The following is an 18,084-nucleotide window of genomic DNA, read 5'->3' as shown; positions in this document are numbered from 1 at the left end:
GATGACTACCAAAGCTAGATCATCTTCGAGGGAGTCGTAAACTTACATTACCTGGGGCGTATTCATAGCAAATCTTAGAGTGCTTTATACAAATTCTAGAAAATACCAGAAGTTATATTTCTTGAGTCAATTCCGTAAATACAATTATGAATTATGTCAGTCAATGTATTATAATTCTGAGATTGCTTTTAGAATCGTCATGAATACGGCCCCCGGCTGGCTGTGGGTGGTTGTTCTACAACCTGAACCTAACTATAAAGAGTGATACATAGCGCCGAGGTACTGTTGTCACAGCTACATTATCAGTCTGTTTAAAGTAATGACGTTAATAAAGAATGTATCTTCTGAGTGAGCTTAAAGTATTAACTTGAGCCATCAATACATTGCTGAATTCATTTAAAAGGAACAATGCTTTGATACTAAACATCTATACAAAATATCAAAGAAGCTTTTGTGATGTAGGTTGTTTATTTTATCAAATAATCGTCCACAGGGGGTCGTCAAATCTACTTAATCTTGATCGTACTTATGGCCACCTGTAGGAGGAGAAGTTACCCATGTTTGATGTGAGTGTACACTGTCGACGCATTGTTGATATAACTTTAAACAAACAATGTAATGATTACAAACATATATGTATCAAAATTAACACCTGGATGTCTCAGGTGCAGATTGATCGTTTTCTAAAATCGTCAACTCTGGCCATTGTCGAGGGAAGATGAAAAAATGCTTGGTTCTAGATATTCTCATATTGATTTATGTCAAGAAGAAGAAAGTCAAAGGAGGACGTTGACGCAAAATCAGCCAAGTGGCACATTGTAATCATCCGATGGCCATTAGTCGGCGCATGACACAACCACGAAGTGACTGTTCTCACTGGAATACCCAAGAGGGTCCTCACTGATGTCTACTTGTCTTTACAACTTCTCCTCTGAAACCATTCCAATAATGAAGTCTAACAATCGTGTCAAAAAATTACAATCGTTACGGAAGCCTTATACTTTCGACCGTTTTGTTTATTGATACTTTATATATGCTTGTCTATCATGCCAGACAGGAGACACTATTGTACAAACTGAACTGCACGTGTTCATTCAATCATGTGGTCACATTCTTTATAATTTCTGTTCCTTTCACAGTTCGTTTCGCATTGATACGTAATGTAATTGCATACAGCTGAACTTTGTTTAATTTGGTGTCGTGAGACTTCATTAACCCCCTTGGTTCATGTTAAAACAACATTGTCAGTGCCAGGTGTGAAATCACATGGACTCGTCCACGAATGCGTGTTTCACAAAAGGCATGCGCATTAGGATATTGCTCTGGTAGGAGATGGAAGCACACGAGATTTATTGAAAAAAATGACTGCGAAGATTATTTTCGTTGAAGATTAAGAGGATTTCCAATAATGTCTGACATTTTGAAAGCGATGTTCGTTGTTCTGGTCATGTTGAACGGTGTATTTATAAGTATTCATGGAAGCAGTATGTGTGTGGATGAGGTTTTTGAACTGATATACAGAGACAAGTCCGCCACAGATTACGTTTTAAGTGGCAAAATGGTGCCAAGTCGGACAGAGTGTTCTGTCCTGTGCTATCAAGAGGAAGGGTGTGTGTCTATGGCGTATTCAGGCTCAGGAGAGTGTGTCCTCCACGGCGAATTGCCACAGACTCTGACAGTGGTCAGTAAACAGGACACTGACATCTACTACCGCCAAGGTAAGATATACCTGACACTGACATCTACTACCACCAAGGTAAGATATACCTGACACTGACATCTACTACCGCCAAGGTAAGATATACCTGACACTGACACCTACTACCACCAAGGTAAGATATACCTCACACTGACATCTACTACCACCAAGGTAAGATATACCTCACACTGACATCTACTACCACCAAGGTAAGATATATCTGACACTGACATCTACCACCACCAAGGTAAGATATACCTGACACCGACATCTACTACCGCCAAGGTAAGATATATCTGACACTGACATCTACCACCACCAAGGTAAGATATACCTGACACTGACATCTACTACCGCCAAGGTAAGATATACCTCAAACTGACATCTACTACCTCCAAGGTAAGATATATATCACACTGACATCTACTACCGCCAAGGTAAGATATAGAGATTACTACACGAGTGTCTGTCAGATACCATTGATCTTACAACAAGTTGTTTCAAAACGTATCTAACGAGCGAAAGCGAGTTAGATACGCTTTGTAACAACGAGTTGTAAGATCAATGGTATCTGACAGGCACGAGTACAGTAATCTGTTTCTTACACACCCTAAAATCGCACCCTTTTAGTATCGAACCGATGAATTTTGTCTATTCTCATGATTGCAGTAGCGCATTAATACATAACACCTCTGTCATATCAGTGACGTCATCCTTTGTGCTGCTTACTACTAATAAATAATGTGACCCTACACTAAAAGGTTTCCGTCATATATGTGGATTATCAAGGCGATGATGAAAATGCAAACTAGACAAAACCAAGAACACGCTGTGTGCCAAGTTGAAAGTTTACACCTCAAAGAAATTACCAAATATGTACAACAATGTTTACTTCCGTATGACATCACTACCGATGACCGACTTTTACAAAATGGCGTGTTCACTGACAACAGTACGCGGGATTTCCAGGGGAGGTTTTCGTTGATTGAGGGATCGTATACACATAAATGTGTCACATAAGTAATCAGAAACATTCTGACAATCTGCGTACTGTTATTTGTTTACCATGTTTTCCAATGTAACAAAGAGAATTAGTCAGAAATGCAGACAACTACCGTCATCGTTGTGCTTGATTTAGCGTCAGTCATGGCGTCACATAGGACGGAAACTTTTACGGCTTCTGTTGAATTTACCAAATCATTGTAATGTATATATGTGTAATTCCCTAATTAGTGCAACGATACTCTTCCCATGATTATTCTCAAACGCGTGATGGAGCCAATGTATGCAACAATTAGTCGAAAGTACCTCTAAAAATGCTACACAGTGTAAAATCTGAATTTTGCTTTGTTTACATTTCAACAAGTACAGTTTTCCGAGCACAGTTTTCGTTTCCATACCTAATCTATTTCGCATGATTTCATCTAGAAAAGTTGCATTCGTGACAAAGACCATCCATCCATTGTTTTGAAAATGTAAGAGGAATTCAGGGATGCATGTATGCCAGCTGAGTTTGAAATATACCTGATCGAATAGGCGTCTCATAACCGGCATTTTGTAAACAATCCAATATGGCGGAACGTACACTTCGGCGTTCGTGTATGTGTATTTTCCAAAACATTCTAAACGATTCTAGGCTTATCAGCGACGTTTCAGAATTATCATTAGTGATGTGATACCCGTGATCACTAATATGCTATTTTTCTACTTTAATTATTCGAGTAAATATTCGATATTTAGATTTCTAAACACACAGTACATATGTATATAACGCCGTAAATTGTGATTTGGCGAGATTTACAATGTACCTAACTTTCAGTCACTTTCAGTAATTTTGAATTGCCAAAAATGACAGTAAATGATAAACAGGAGGGGGAATTCAAAACTGTGAAGATTCTGCGTGATGTTTTTTGAATTTTATTCGATTTCGAAGTGAGGGTTGAAGAGAAGGGACATATGTGTCGCTGTGGCAGCCAGGGGGGTATAATTACACTGTGAAAAAAAACGATAATGTTGACATAACAACAGATAATGTAACTGATAATAATAACAATCAAACTCGCAGACGAAGACGAGTTTGTTTATTTTTATTATTAATTACACGGTCTTGCTGTTCAATACACACGTAGGTGAGCATTCGACTGAAGCACGAGCTACTTATGAATGACTTACACTCAGGAAAGTAGTCCGTCATCATCTGACCCCAGGTCATCACCATGGAGTAGCCAATCACGGGCCTTGAATTCGATCTCACACATATGTTTGATACCAGTTATCTCAAATGGGTTTCTCACCCACAGGTGTGTAAGAAATATCTGACACTGACATCTACCACCGCCAAGGTAAGATATATCTGACACTGACATCTTCTACCACCAAGGTAAGATATATCTGACACTGACATCTACTACCGCGAAGGTAAGATATATCTGACACTGACATCTACTACCACCAAGGTAAGATATACCTCAAACTGACATCTACTACCTCCAAGGTAAGATATATCTGACAATGACATCTACCACCGCCAAGGTAAGATATATATCACACTGACATCTACTACCACCAAGGTAAGATATATCTGACAATGACATCTACCACCGCCAAGGTAAGATGTATCTGACACTGACATCTACCACCACCAAGGTAAGATACATCTGACACTGACATCTACTACCACCAAGGTAAGATATACCTCAAACTGACATCTACTACCTCCAAGGTAAGATATATATCACACTGACATCTACTACCGCGAAGGTAAGATATATCTGACACTGACATCTACTACCGCAAAGTTTAGATATACCTCACACTGACATCTACTACCGCCAAGGTAAGATATACCTGACACTGACATCTACTACCGCCAAGGTAAGATATTCCTCACACTGACATCTACTACCACCAAGGTAAGATATACCTGACACTGACATCTACTACCGCCAAGGTAAAATATACCTGACACTGTCATCTACTACCGCCAAGGTAAGATATACCTGACACTGATATCTACTACCGCCAAGGTAAGATATACCCCACACTGACATCTACTACTGCGAAGGTAAGATATACCTCACATTGACATCGACTACCACCAAGGTAAGATATACCTCACAGTGACATCTACTACCACCAAGGTAAGATATATCTCACATTTACATCTACTACCACCAAGGTAAGATATACCTCACACTGACATCTTCTACCGCCAAGGTAAGATATACCTCACATTGACATCTACTACCACCAAGGTAGGATATATCTAACACTGACATCTACTACCGCGAAGGTAACATATAACTGACACTGACATCTACTACCGCGAAGGAAAGATATATCTCACACTGACATCTACTACCACCAAGGTAAGATATACCTGACACTGACATCTACTACCGCGAAGGTAAGATATACCTCACATTGACATCTACTGCCGCCAAGGTAAGATATATCTCACACTGACATCTACTACCGCCCAGGTAAGATATATCACACACTGACATCTACTACCACGAAGGTAAGATATATCACACACTGACATCTACTACCGCCAAGGTAAGATATATCACACACTGACATCTACTACCGCGAAGGTAACATATATCTCACACTGACATCTACTACCGCCAAGGTAAGATATATCTAGCACTGACATCTACTACCGCGAAGGTAACATATACCTGACACTGACATCTACTACCGCGAAGTTAAGATATATCTCACATTGACATCTACTACCACCAAGGTAAGATATACCTCACATTGACATCTACTACCACCAAGGTAAGATATACCTGACACTGACATCTACTACCGCCAAGGTAGGATATACCTCACATTGACATCTACTACCACCAAGGTAAGATATACCTCACATTGACATCTACTACCACCAAGGTAAGATATATCTCACATTTACATCTACTACCACCAAGGTAAGATATACCTCACACTGACATCTACTACCGCCAAGGTAAGATATACCTCACATTGACATCTACTACCACCAAGGTAGGATATATCTAACACTGACATCTACTACCGCGAAGGTAACATATACCTGACACTGACATCTACTACCGCGAAGGAAAGATATATCTCACACTGACATCTACTACCACCAAGGTAAGATATACCTGACACTGACATCTACTACCGCGAAGGTAAGATATACCTCACATTGACATCTACTACCACCAAGGTAAGATATACCTCACATTGACATCTACTACCACCAAGGTAAGATATATCTCACATTTACATCTACTACCACCAAGGTAAGATATACCTCACACTGACATCTACTACCGCCAAGGTAAGATATACCTCACATTGACATCTACTACCACCAAGGTAGGATATATCTAACACTGACATCTACTACCGCGAAGGTAACATATACCTGACACTGACATCTACTACCGCGAAGGAAAGATATATCTCACACTGACATCTACTACCACCAAGGTAAGATATACCTGACACTGACATCTACTACCGCCAAGGTAAGATATACCTCACATTGACATCTACTACCACCAAGGTAAGATATACCTCACATTGACATCTACTACCACCAAGGTAAGATATACCTGACACTGACATCTACTACCGCGAAGGTAAGATATACCTCACATTGACATCTACTACCACCAAGGTAAGATATACCTCACATTGACATCTACTACCACCAAGGTAAGATATACCTGACACTGACATCTACTACCGCGAAGGTAAGATATACCTCACATTGACATCTACTACCACCAAGGTAAGATACCTGACACTGGCATCTACTCCCGCCAAGGTAAGATATACCTGACACTGGCATCTACTACCGCGAAGGTAAGATATACCTGACACTGACATCTACTACCGCGAAGGTAAGACATACCTCACATTGACATCTACTACCACCAAGGTGAGATATACCTCACATTGACATCTACTACCACCAAGGTAAGATATACCTCACACTGACATCTACTACCGCCAAGGTAAGATATACCTCACATTGACATCTACTACCACCAAGGTAAGATACCTGACACTGGCATCTACTCCCGCCGAGGTAAGATATACCTGACACTGACATCTACTACCGCGAAGGTAAGATATACCTGACACTGACATCTACTACCACCAAGGTAAGATATACCTGACACTGACATCTACTACCGCGAAGGTGAGATATACCTGACACTGACATCTACTACCGCCAAGGTACGATAAACCTCAAACTGACATCTACTACAACCAAGGTAAGATATACCTGATCCTAACATCTACTACCACTAAAGTGAGATATATCTCACACTGACATCCACTACCGCTAAGGTATGATATACCCCCCACTGACATCTACTACCGCCAAGGTAAGATATATCTCACACTGACATCTTCTTCGGCCTAGGTGAGATATACCTCACACTCACGTCTACTACCACCAAGGTAATATATATCTCACACTGACATCTACTACCGCCAAGGTAAGATATACCTCACACTGGCATGTACTACCACCAAGGTAAGATATATCTCACACTGACATCTACTACCACCAAGGTAAGATATACCCCACACTGACATCTACTACCACCAAGGTAAGATATACCTCACATTGACATCTACTACCACCAAGGTAAGATGTACCCCACACTGACATCTACTACCACCAAGGTAAGATATACCTGACACTGACATCTACTAACACCAAGGTAAGATATATCTCACACTGACATCTACTACCGCGAAGGTAACATATAACTGACACTGACATCTACTACCGCGAAGGAAAGATATATCTCACAATGACATCTACTACCACCAAGGTAAGATATACCTGACACTGACATCTACTACCGCGAAGGTAAGATATACCTCACATTGACATCTACTGCCGCCAAGGTAAGATATATCTCACACTGACATCTACTACCGCCCAGGTAAGATATATCACACACTGACATCTACTACCACGAAGGTAAGATATATCACACACTGACATCTACTACCGCCAAGGTAAGATATATCACACACTGACATCTACTACCGCGAAGGTAACATATATCTCACACTGACATCTACTACCGCCAAGGTAAGATATATCTAGCACTGACATCTACTACCGCGAAGGTAACATATACCTGACACTGACATCTACTACCGCGAAGTTAAGATATATCTCACATTGACATCTACTACCACCAAGGTAAGATATACCTCACATTGACATCTACTACCACCAAGGTAAGATATACCTGACACTGACATCTACTACCGCCAAGGTAGGATATACCTCACATTGACATCTACTACCACCAAGGTAAGATATACCTCACATTGACATCTACTACCACCAAGGTAAGATATATCTCACATTTACATCTACTACCACCAAGGTAAGATATACCTCACACTGACATCTACTACCGCCAAGGTAAGATATACCTCACATTGACATCTACCTCCACCAAGGTAGGATATATCTAACACTGACATCTACTACCGCGAAGGTAACATATACCTGACACTGACATCTACTACCGCGAAGGAAAGATATATCTCACACTGACATCTACTACCACCAAGGTAAGATATACCTGACACTGACATCTACTACCGCGAAGGTAAGATATACCTCACATTGACATCTACTACCACCAAGGTAAGATATACCTCACATTGACATCTACTACCACCAAGGTAAGATATATCTCACATTTACATCTACTACCACCAAGGTAAGATATACCTCACACTGACATCTACTACCGCCAAGGTAAGATATACCTCACATTGACATCTACTACCACGAAGGTAGGATATATCTAACACTGACATCTACTACCGCGAAGGTAACATATACCTGACACTGACATCTACTACCGCGAAGGAAAGATATATCTCACACTGACATCTACTACCACCAAGGTAAGATATACCTGACACTGACATCTACTACCGCCAAGGTAAGATATACCTCACATTGACATCTACTACCACCAAGGTAAGATATACCTCACATTGACATCTACTACCACCAAGGTAAGATATACCTGACACTGACATCTACTACCGCGAAGGTAAGATATACCTCACATTGACATCTACTACCACCAAGGTAAGATATACCTCACATTGACATCTACTACCACCAAGGTAAGATATACCTGACACTGACATCTACTACCGCGAAGGTAAGATATACCTCACATTGACATCTACTACCACCAAGGTAAGATACCTGACACTGGCATCTACTCCCGCCAAGGTAAGATATACCTGACACTGGCATCTACTACCGCGAAGGTAAGATATACCTGACACTGACATCTACTACCGCGAAGGTAAGACATACCTCACATTGACATCTACTACCACCAAGGTGAGATATACCTCACATTGACATCTACTACCACCAAGGTAAGATATACCTCACACTGACATCTACTACCGCCAAGGTAAGATATACCTCACATTGACATCTACTACCACCAAGGTAAGATACCTGACACTGGCATCTACTCCCGCCAAGGTAAGATATACCTGACACTGACATCTACTACCGCGAAGGTAAGATATACCTGACACTGACATCTACTACCACCAAGGTAAGATATACCTGACACTGACATCTACTACCGCGAAGGTGAGATATACCTGACACTGACATCTACTACCGCCAAGGTACGATAAACCTCAAACTGACATCTACTACAACCAAGGTAAGATATACCTGACCCTAACATCTACTACCACTAAAGTGAGATATATCTCACACTGACATCCACTACCGCTAAGGTATGATATACCCCCCACTGACATCTACTACCGCCAAGGTAAGATATATCTCACACTGACATCTTCTTCGGCCTAGGTGAGATATACCTCACACTCACGTCTACTACCACCAAGGTAATATATATCTCACACTGACATCTACTACCGCCAAGGTAAGATATACCTCACACTGGCATGTACTACCACCAAGGTAAGATATATCTCACACTGACATCTACTACCACCAAAGTAAGATATACCCCACACTGACATCTACTACCACCAAGGTAAGATATACCTCACATTGACATCTACTACCACCAAGGTAAGATGTACCCCACACTGACATCTACTACCACCAAGGTAAGATATACCTGACACTGACATCTACTAACACCAAGGTAAGATATATCTCACACTGACATCTACTACCACCAAGGTAAGATATTCCCCACACTGACATCTACTACCACCAAGGTAAGATATTCCCCACACTGACATCTACTACCACCAAGGTGAGATATATCTCACCCTGACATCTACTACGGCGTACGTAAGATATACCTCACACTGACGTCTACTACCACCAAAGTAAGATATATATCACACTGACCTGTACTACCGCAGTGTAATATATCGTAAGTATAATCTTCAAATTGATTCAGATTATATGGATATGTAGTGTCGCTTCTGTTGTTTGAAGAAATCGGGATGTAATTAGTAAGACACTGCAGTCTAACTACAAGTAGGATATTTTTTATCAAAACAGGTGCAGTGCCATTCTCGACAACAACAATGGCACAGACAACGACACCTACTGCAACTTTAACGCTCCTGACAACGACTGAAGGTAATAACAACCTTTGTGACTGATGTACATGTACATTCTGAAGCAATGTTTTTACGTTTACAAGTTACAAATATCAAACAGTTCTTCCAAATTCTGACATATTGACTTCTACGCCCTGGAACCTGGAACTTGTGGTAAATTATTGATCTCCCAATGGTGACCAGACCGAAAATATTGATTGGACCAATTTATATAGCTCAGTTTTGAAGAATAACAATCGGTATTTCATACTAACATAGATCCAAAGATTAGTTTTGTGTCCTGTATTCTAAATGTCAGTTCCAATTGGTCGGTCATGGTTTCTTTGAACCACATTCAGCATGCAAAGGAAACCATTCTCTGTTTTGTAAAATCTGAGGCAAGATTATTTTGTCAAGTCTTCTCTGGAACGAACAATTTAAATTTATGAAATATTAACAATCGAAAATATCGCCTTCCACATTTTAACCTAAAACACTAAACTAATTTCCGTCACAAATAATAACAATGATAACAATAAAATGCTTGTGAAACGCATAGATGTTTCGTCCACATCAACCGTCAATGCTGCAACTCCACTGACTGCATCAACTGTGACAACGCCAACAACGATAACAACTGCATCATCTGTGACACATCCAACACCGATGACAACTGCATCAACTGTAACGACTACAACAACCCCGGCAACCGCCAGTACAACAACCGAAACCATGACGACCGCCATCACAACCGCCACCGCCGCCACTTCTCCTACGAGTGTTTCTTCCACTACTACTGCTACTGCTTCACCTACGACGACTACTACTACTGCTACTACCACTCCATCTACACCTGCATCCACTACCACGACAACACCAACAACGACCACTTCGTTAACGACTACTACTACTACTGCTTCTACTGTTTCTTCTACTACTACTACTACTACTACTACTACTACTACCACTCCATCTACAACTACAACTACAACTACCACGACAACATCAATAACGACGACTACGGAGGCTACATCACAAGGTATGGAACCTGTCTGTCCTGATGAATCCTCAAAATCTGAAGCAACTGAGATCGCATAAGATATTGATAACTGGAAACGAAACAGGGTGGCGACGATATGAAATATATCTCGGGATTGATCAGTCGTGTAACTGTGATCATAATCAGTCACTCGCCGAGTGAGTGAGTGAGTATCGTTTTACGCCTCTTTGAGTAATATTCCAGCACTATCACGGCAGAGGACACCAAAAATTGGCTTCACACATTATACCCATGTGGGGAATCGAACCCGTGCCTTTAGCGTGACGAGCGAACGCTTGAATCACGAGGCCCGTCACTCGCCGAGACAGACCAGGTAGCTCTTTCAATATAGAAAGTAACAAATCAAAATTATCTTTTTCTCTCAAACCGTTGTACATTGCACTGTCCAGTGCAAAAGCATCTTCCCTTGCCGAACTAGGCTGGAATTCCTGGGCTCGATCGTAGCGCCACCAGTGGTTATTATGAGTTATGTCCCTTCTGAGCCTCTCCTATGGACCAAAAAATACATCACATCACGTGAGCACCTTGATTAAAAACATGAAATGATTTGGCAAATATCTGCTGACAACGAGTTAGCGGTGCACATATTTTGCAAATCCTGCAATAGATTGAAATCTTCACGAAAGTTTATGAACCGGATTTCTATTTCGGTGCGCGATTTTGATTGGACTATGCCAAAATGTAACTCCATAATGCCAGCCTAGTTCGGCAAGGGTGGAAACTGGACTTTTATAGTCAGTTAACTCCCTTGCCTCGGGAAGATGGTGCAAAAGGGGAGTGAGGGAGGGAGTGAGATAGCGAGGGAGGGAGTTTTAACCATTGGTTAATTAAACAATATTCCAGCAATATCATAGGAGATAAAGGAAACACCTCAAAGGGGCTTTACATCTTACACGGGGTAAAAGGCACCCGGGCCTTCGGCGTGACGAGCGAACACATTACCACCCCTGTTTACAATGACTAATATTCATATTTGTTACTAACGATAACATGTCGTAGTGGATGTAGTTGTAGTTGATGTAGTTGTAGTTGTCCGCACATAATTCATCTGACCTCGTCCTTATTGTAGAGGTGGAACTGTGGGCGACAGCTGTGCTGGACTACTCGTCACAGGACAACTCCGGAGACAAGTAACTACCGTACTCGACGTAATAAGCGCCAAGGGCGCTCTCAAAATTAGAAATAGGGGGCTCTTATTAGAATATAATTTTGATGAGAAAAAAACAGAGTTGAAGGATTGTTAATTTCGTAGTTTATGCTGACAGCCTGAAAGGGCACAAAAGAAAGTATGTGCGTATCATACACGACAGATATATTTTCCAGAATTTAATTGCCCATAATTAAGGGTACACGTAACACACGAGTGTGTATTATAAACGAATAAATAAGTCTTGTGAACATTGATCAATCGGAAGGGGTGCTAATTGGGATTGTTCATTAGCCAATAAATTAGAAAATATCGCCGTCTGCGCTTATTAGAGTGGTGTGCTGATTACGTCGAATACGGTACTTTTTATCTTCAATATATGAGTCGATTTCAATAACAAACAATACATTTATTTTCGGGTTACGGAGTCGTCCGACTAAAGACACATGGACACATCAAGACATTATTTGGATTTGCTCTATTGCTGATTATTACCACACAAAAAAACAAATCCAGCTGCAAAAATGATAAAATATTAAAGTAACCCTTCGATTTCTCGTCAGATTATATATGTTTTCGGACATCATACGTTTTCGGAAGGCCATGTTTATCGCGAGTACTCCCGTTTATACGAGGGTTGTGGCGTCACAACGACATTGTAAATACTCAGATGATGGCTTAATTTTAAGATAGAGCTGCCTTTCTTAGTGAGTGAGTGTGTTTGGTTTTTACGCCGCTTTAGCAATATTCCAGCAATATCACGGCGGGGGACACCAGAAATGGGCTTCACACATTGTACCCATGTCGGGGCTGTCTTCTATAAGTGAGTGAGATGTACGGTTCTTGTGCTTAGCGAATGTTTCTTAAGCCACTCAATATATATATACAGTAAACATACCACAAGTAAGCATTGTGATCATGAATTTTAACAATATTAACAAATAAGTTCCCTAAGAAAAATTATCGGTCCCATCAAATTCATGCAAATTAATTACATAAAGACCGAGTTCGACTTACATTGAATAATATTGTTGCGGTTCAAGCTAGAGCAATACACTGCACTTTGACCCCTAAAGGGAGGAATAGGTCCCCATCGTTCCATGCGTGGCACTTGTCTATTGGTTGAATGCGTTTATTGGTGATGGAAGAACACAATGTTTGTTTGTTTGTGTGTTTATTTATTTATTTATTTATTTATTTGCTTGTTTGTTTGTTTAACGCATCTTCCATAGGCAAGAGATTTAACTGACTTTAAAAGTCCAGTTTCCACCCTTGCCGAACTGTAAGGTTTGCGGTAGCCTGACGCCTCCTGGTACACATGATCATGAACGGGGTACATCACACCACGTGCCCCTAGATCTATTGACAACTTACATTGTACATATATGACCAAAAGAAAATCGTTCACAGTAAGACGAAATTCAGAAATTGGATTAATTGCGATAGAAGAGCTTCACGACACAGGTGAGCTTCAGTACCGTCTACCCACAAATCTCTTACCATTTCGTCCTGTTCAATATTCATGTGGAATTTAGATAACGGTAATGTTTGTCAGCAACGCCGCTAGCCAAGTGATTGGAGAACCCGATGTCTACCCCGTCTACGGCCACGACGTCAAAGCATGGGGACAGTCCGATATAAACTATTATAGACACAACCAGTATGTGAAGGTGAGTGGCCCAACAACAAAGATGAGTGGATGGGTGGGTGAATGAGTGAGTGGATGGGTGAGTGAGTGGATAGGTGGGTGGGTGGGAGAGTGAGTGAGTGAGTGAGTGAGTGAGTGAGTGAGTGAGTGAGTGGATGTGTGGGTGGGTGAGTGGATGGGTGAGTGAGTGAGTGGATGGGTGAGTGAGTGGATAGGTGGGTGGATGGGTGGGAGAGTGAGTGAGTTAGTGAGTGAGTGAGTGAGTGAGTGAGTGGATGGGTGAGTGAGTGGATAGGTGGGTGGGTGGGAGAGTGAGTGAGTGAGTGAGTGAGTGAGTGAGTGAGTGGATGTGTGGGTGGGTGAGTGGATGGGTGAGTGAGTGAGTGGATGGGTGAGTGAGTGGATAGGTGGGTGGATGGGTGGGAGAGTGAGTGAGTGAGTGGATGGGTGGGTGGTGAGTGAGTGAGTGAGTGGATAGGTGAGTGAGTGAGTGAGTGAGTGAGTGGATGGGTGGGTGGTGAGTGAGTGAGTGAGTGGATAGGTGAGTGAGTGAGTGAGTGAGTGAGTGGGTAGGTGAGTGGATGGGTGAGTGAGTGAGTGAGTGGATGGGTGGGTGGGTGGGAGAGTGAGTGAGTGAGTGAGTGAGTGAGTGGATGGGTGGGTGGGTGAGTGGATGGGTGAGTGAGTGAGTGAGTGGATGGGTGGGTGGGTGGGAGAGTGAGTGAGTGAGTGAGTGAGTGAGTGAGTGAGTGAGTGGATGGGTGGGTGGGTGGGAGAGTGAGTGAATATTTCACTTAAATCATGGTGTGTCACCTTCATGTGACAGGACCAGGTATTTGAGTAAATGCAGTGAAGCATGACAAGATCGTTTATTAGCAGGGTCCTGTGAAACAACAGGACCAAAACAAACGATTTTGCTTTGTCTAGATATGTGAAATGTCTACGATATCTAAGAATTGTGTTTTGAAGAATGTTAATGGAAAGCTATGCCATACTGATGAGTGAGTGAGCGAGTTTGGTTTAACGCCGCTTTTAACAGTATTCCAGTTATATCGCGGCGTGTCAGCTTAATGTGGGAGGAACGCCCGAGGTGATGCAGGTCTGTCTTAGACGTTTACCACTTCGATGAAACCTACGAGCACGCCTTAGACAACTGCAACCCCCCCCCCCCCCCCCCATATTGATGAAGTTGTAGAGAGTCATCATTCAGGTCGCACTTGTTTCCAGTTGCAGTACGCCATGAAACTCTACATATCGGAAGTGCACGTGTATGAGACGTACCGCGCAGGCGCAACGTTTAAGGTGGAGCTGCTGGCGCCTTCTGGGGTATATTATGTAATGTATAGGGCGACCTCTTTATCCCGTCGCTCTTCAGCTCGAATCTTCAAAGTCATTCTAACAAATGTAAGAACTCATTCTCACCCTTCTCCGAGTTTTTATTATCATCATTTTCTCTCGATATTGTAACATGCTAAAGTGAAAATATTTATAGAAGTTAAATTTGATATAAATATATATGTAATGATATAACGTTTGTAACTACAAGTCATAAAGTGATTGAGCGAGTGAACGAGTATGGTTTTAAGCCTCATAGTAATATTGTACGATGTGAGGAATCGAATTCGAAGCAAACGCTTTAACTATAAGCCTACCCTACTGCCCTTTTAAGTCATACCGATAAATACAACCTCTTAATGAAACATAAAAACACAATTTATTAAATAGATACACCCGAGGGAAACGTAGAAAAAAGCAATTGCCAAACGATCGCATCCAAAAATGGAGTTTATATAACAATCGGTATTGGGAGAAAAGGTACAGATAATCGACGTGGCAATTGTGAGAATATCTAGGAAATACTTGTTTCACATTGCCGAGGTCGGATTGTATTCTATCTTCATTCGTCCCTGCGATTTATCACGTAGCTGTGTTATATTTTCCCATAATCAATACCTGCACTTTCAGCCTGCAAGCTTCAAGTCTGACGTCATCCGAATATGGGTGGATCCGTATTTCGCCTATGGGGCTACAGAGATAGACGCTGTCAAAGTTGTAGGAATGACCGATCCCAGTTCGCGATAAACAAACTTTCCCGACATGCAATACAAGACTTGTCTTGATGGTAATTGTAAACAAATTAGAGTATAGGCCACAGGTTTTTTTTGTCTTTTTTTTCGTCTTTTTTTTGGACATCATTTATTCATGTTAATTGTCCACGATTTTACATGGCCCTGTACTTTGTCAAATGGACTGGCATACCAGGGTTTATATTTTTATATTTGGGTTTGAGTTGCTAAAAGCAATAATACCCATCTAATTATTCAGTACACATTTATTTTTTTCTGCAAGATTAACATTGTTATACTGTAGTACTTTGTATTGTATTTCTAGTTCTCTTTTAAATATTCTAAAAAGGCAGTCGGTTTCAGTTACTTTACATCTGTACACAATATACTTTGCTAGCAGTAGTAAATAATTCATCAAAGTACACTCCTCTGTGCCTCCTTCTATACCATACAATACAGTATCTCTGTAATTATCATAAATCTGATTATGTACATTAACCTTCGCCCACTTAAAGAATTCTATCCAAAAGGGGTAATACATTTGAACAGTAAAACATGTAATGTCTAACAGTATCTATACTATCACAATGTTCACATACATTACTTTCTTTAATGTTAATTCTGTTTAAATACTGATTACAAGGAATCATTGAGTGTAGAATTTTGAATTGCAGCTGCTTATAATTGTTTCCAATTCTCATTCTCATTTTTTTCCATTTAAAATATATTCGTAAGCAACTTGGAACACATTATAGATCGTATCATACCAACATTTACTTTTACAAGGTGTGTCAGCAAGTCTGATTCCTTGAACTTCAGGATGTGGTTCAATTTCTATAGGACCCGCGTTTTGGAAACTAAACATGTTCTGCCTTCCTAATAGCATTGATATACCTACTATATTTTCTTGGTGTTATGTCAATTCCATATTTCCTAGCAATTGTTTCTTCAAAATCAGTAATTCACAATGGTGTCACTGAATTTTCTGGTTCATCGATCCTTAGGTTGTCTGGTTTTGTTGACAGACCGACGTAGAACAGCAGGAGTACTGATGCGCAGAGTCAAGCAATGAATAGTATTTGCTCTGTTCTGCACAATGTGTGAATGCGGCTGGTACCGGTAGTGCAGGACATCTTTACCCCTTTCGCGAACACCTGGTGTCATCACTGGTTTTCAGCTGTCCATTGATATAATCATCACCGCTATTTTATTCCTTTCGACAAATTGAAAGTGTTTCGGCGGATAATCTAAACTAGTTGTTTTCATACAATGACCATATAAATTTAAGGGCGATTGGAAACCCTGAAATCCAAATGACTTTTCGCCGTATTTGACCGTTTTGCCGAGGAAAGGTAGTTTGCCGACTTTAAAAGTCCAGTGTCAACCCTTACCGAACTAGGCTGGTTTTATTGAGTTATTTTTGGCTGGACTAACAAGTCTATGCATGGTCAAATCAAAATTGCGTAATCGACATCCGGTTCGTAAAATGTCATGAAGATTTCGGTCGACAGCAGGATTTCAAAAGCTTGTGAACTACCAACTTTTCGTCAACAGATATTTTCCAAATCTTTTCATGTTCTTAATCAAGGTGCTCACGTGATTTGACGCCCTTCGCGACGTAAGACCCGTATTTTTATATAGATCTTGATTATCGATCAGATTGTCTTGACTCGGCGCCAACTTTTGTTTTGAAGCAAATGAAGTGATAGGAGAGGTGGAATCTGATTCGTCAATAGGATGGACATATAAGGGACATAACTCGTAACAGCAACTGGTGGCGCTACGATCGAACCAATAAATTCCATCCTAGTTCGGCAAGGGTGGAAACTGGACTTTTACAGCCAGCTAGCTCCCTTGCCTCGGGAACAT

General features: G+C 41.0%; 1 protein-coding gene across 1 annotated transcript; it reads left to right on the top strand.

The window, feature by feature from the left end:
- Positions 1–1,408: 1,408 nt before the first annotated feature.
- On the top strand, positions 1,409–16,231 carry LOC139470391 (uncharacterized). The gene is made up of 7 exons (XM_071252809.1): positions 1,409–1,718; positions 10,254–10,334; positions 10,854–11,333; positions 12,424–12,484; positions 14,057–14,171; positions 15,377–15,553; positions 16,115–16,231. The coding sequence occupies exons 1-7, from the start codon at positions 1,409–1,411 to the stop codon at positions 16,229–16,231; spliced, it is 1,341 nt and encodes a 446-aa protein (XP_071108910.1).
- Positions 16,232–18,084: the final 1,853 nt, after the last annotated feature.

This window comes from Haliotis cracherodii, unplaced genomic scaffold, assembly GCF_022045235.1.
Source record: "Haliotis cracherodii isolate W230 unplaced genomic scaffold, xgHalCrac1.p SCAF_20, whole genome shotgun sequence".
Taxonomy (NCBI): Eukaryota; Metazoa; Mollusca; class Gastropoda; order Lepetellida; family Haliotidae; genus Haliotis; species Haliotis cracherodii.
The sequence above is the reverse complement of the archived record's forward strand: the minus strand, read 5'-3'. Positions and strand labels throughout refer to the sequence as shown.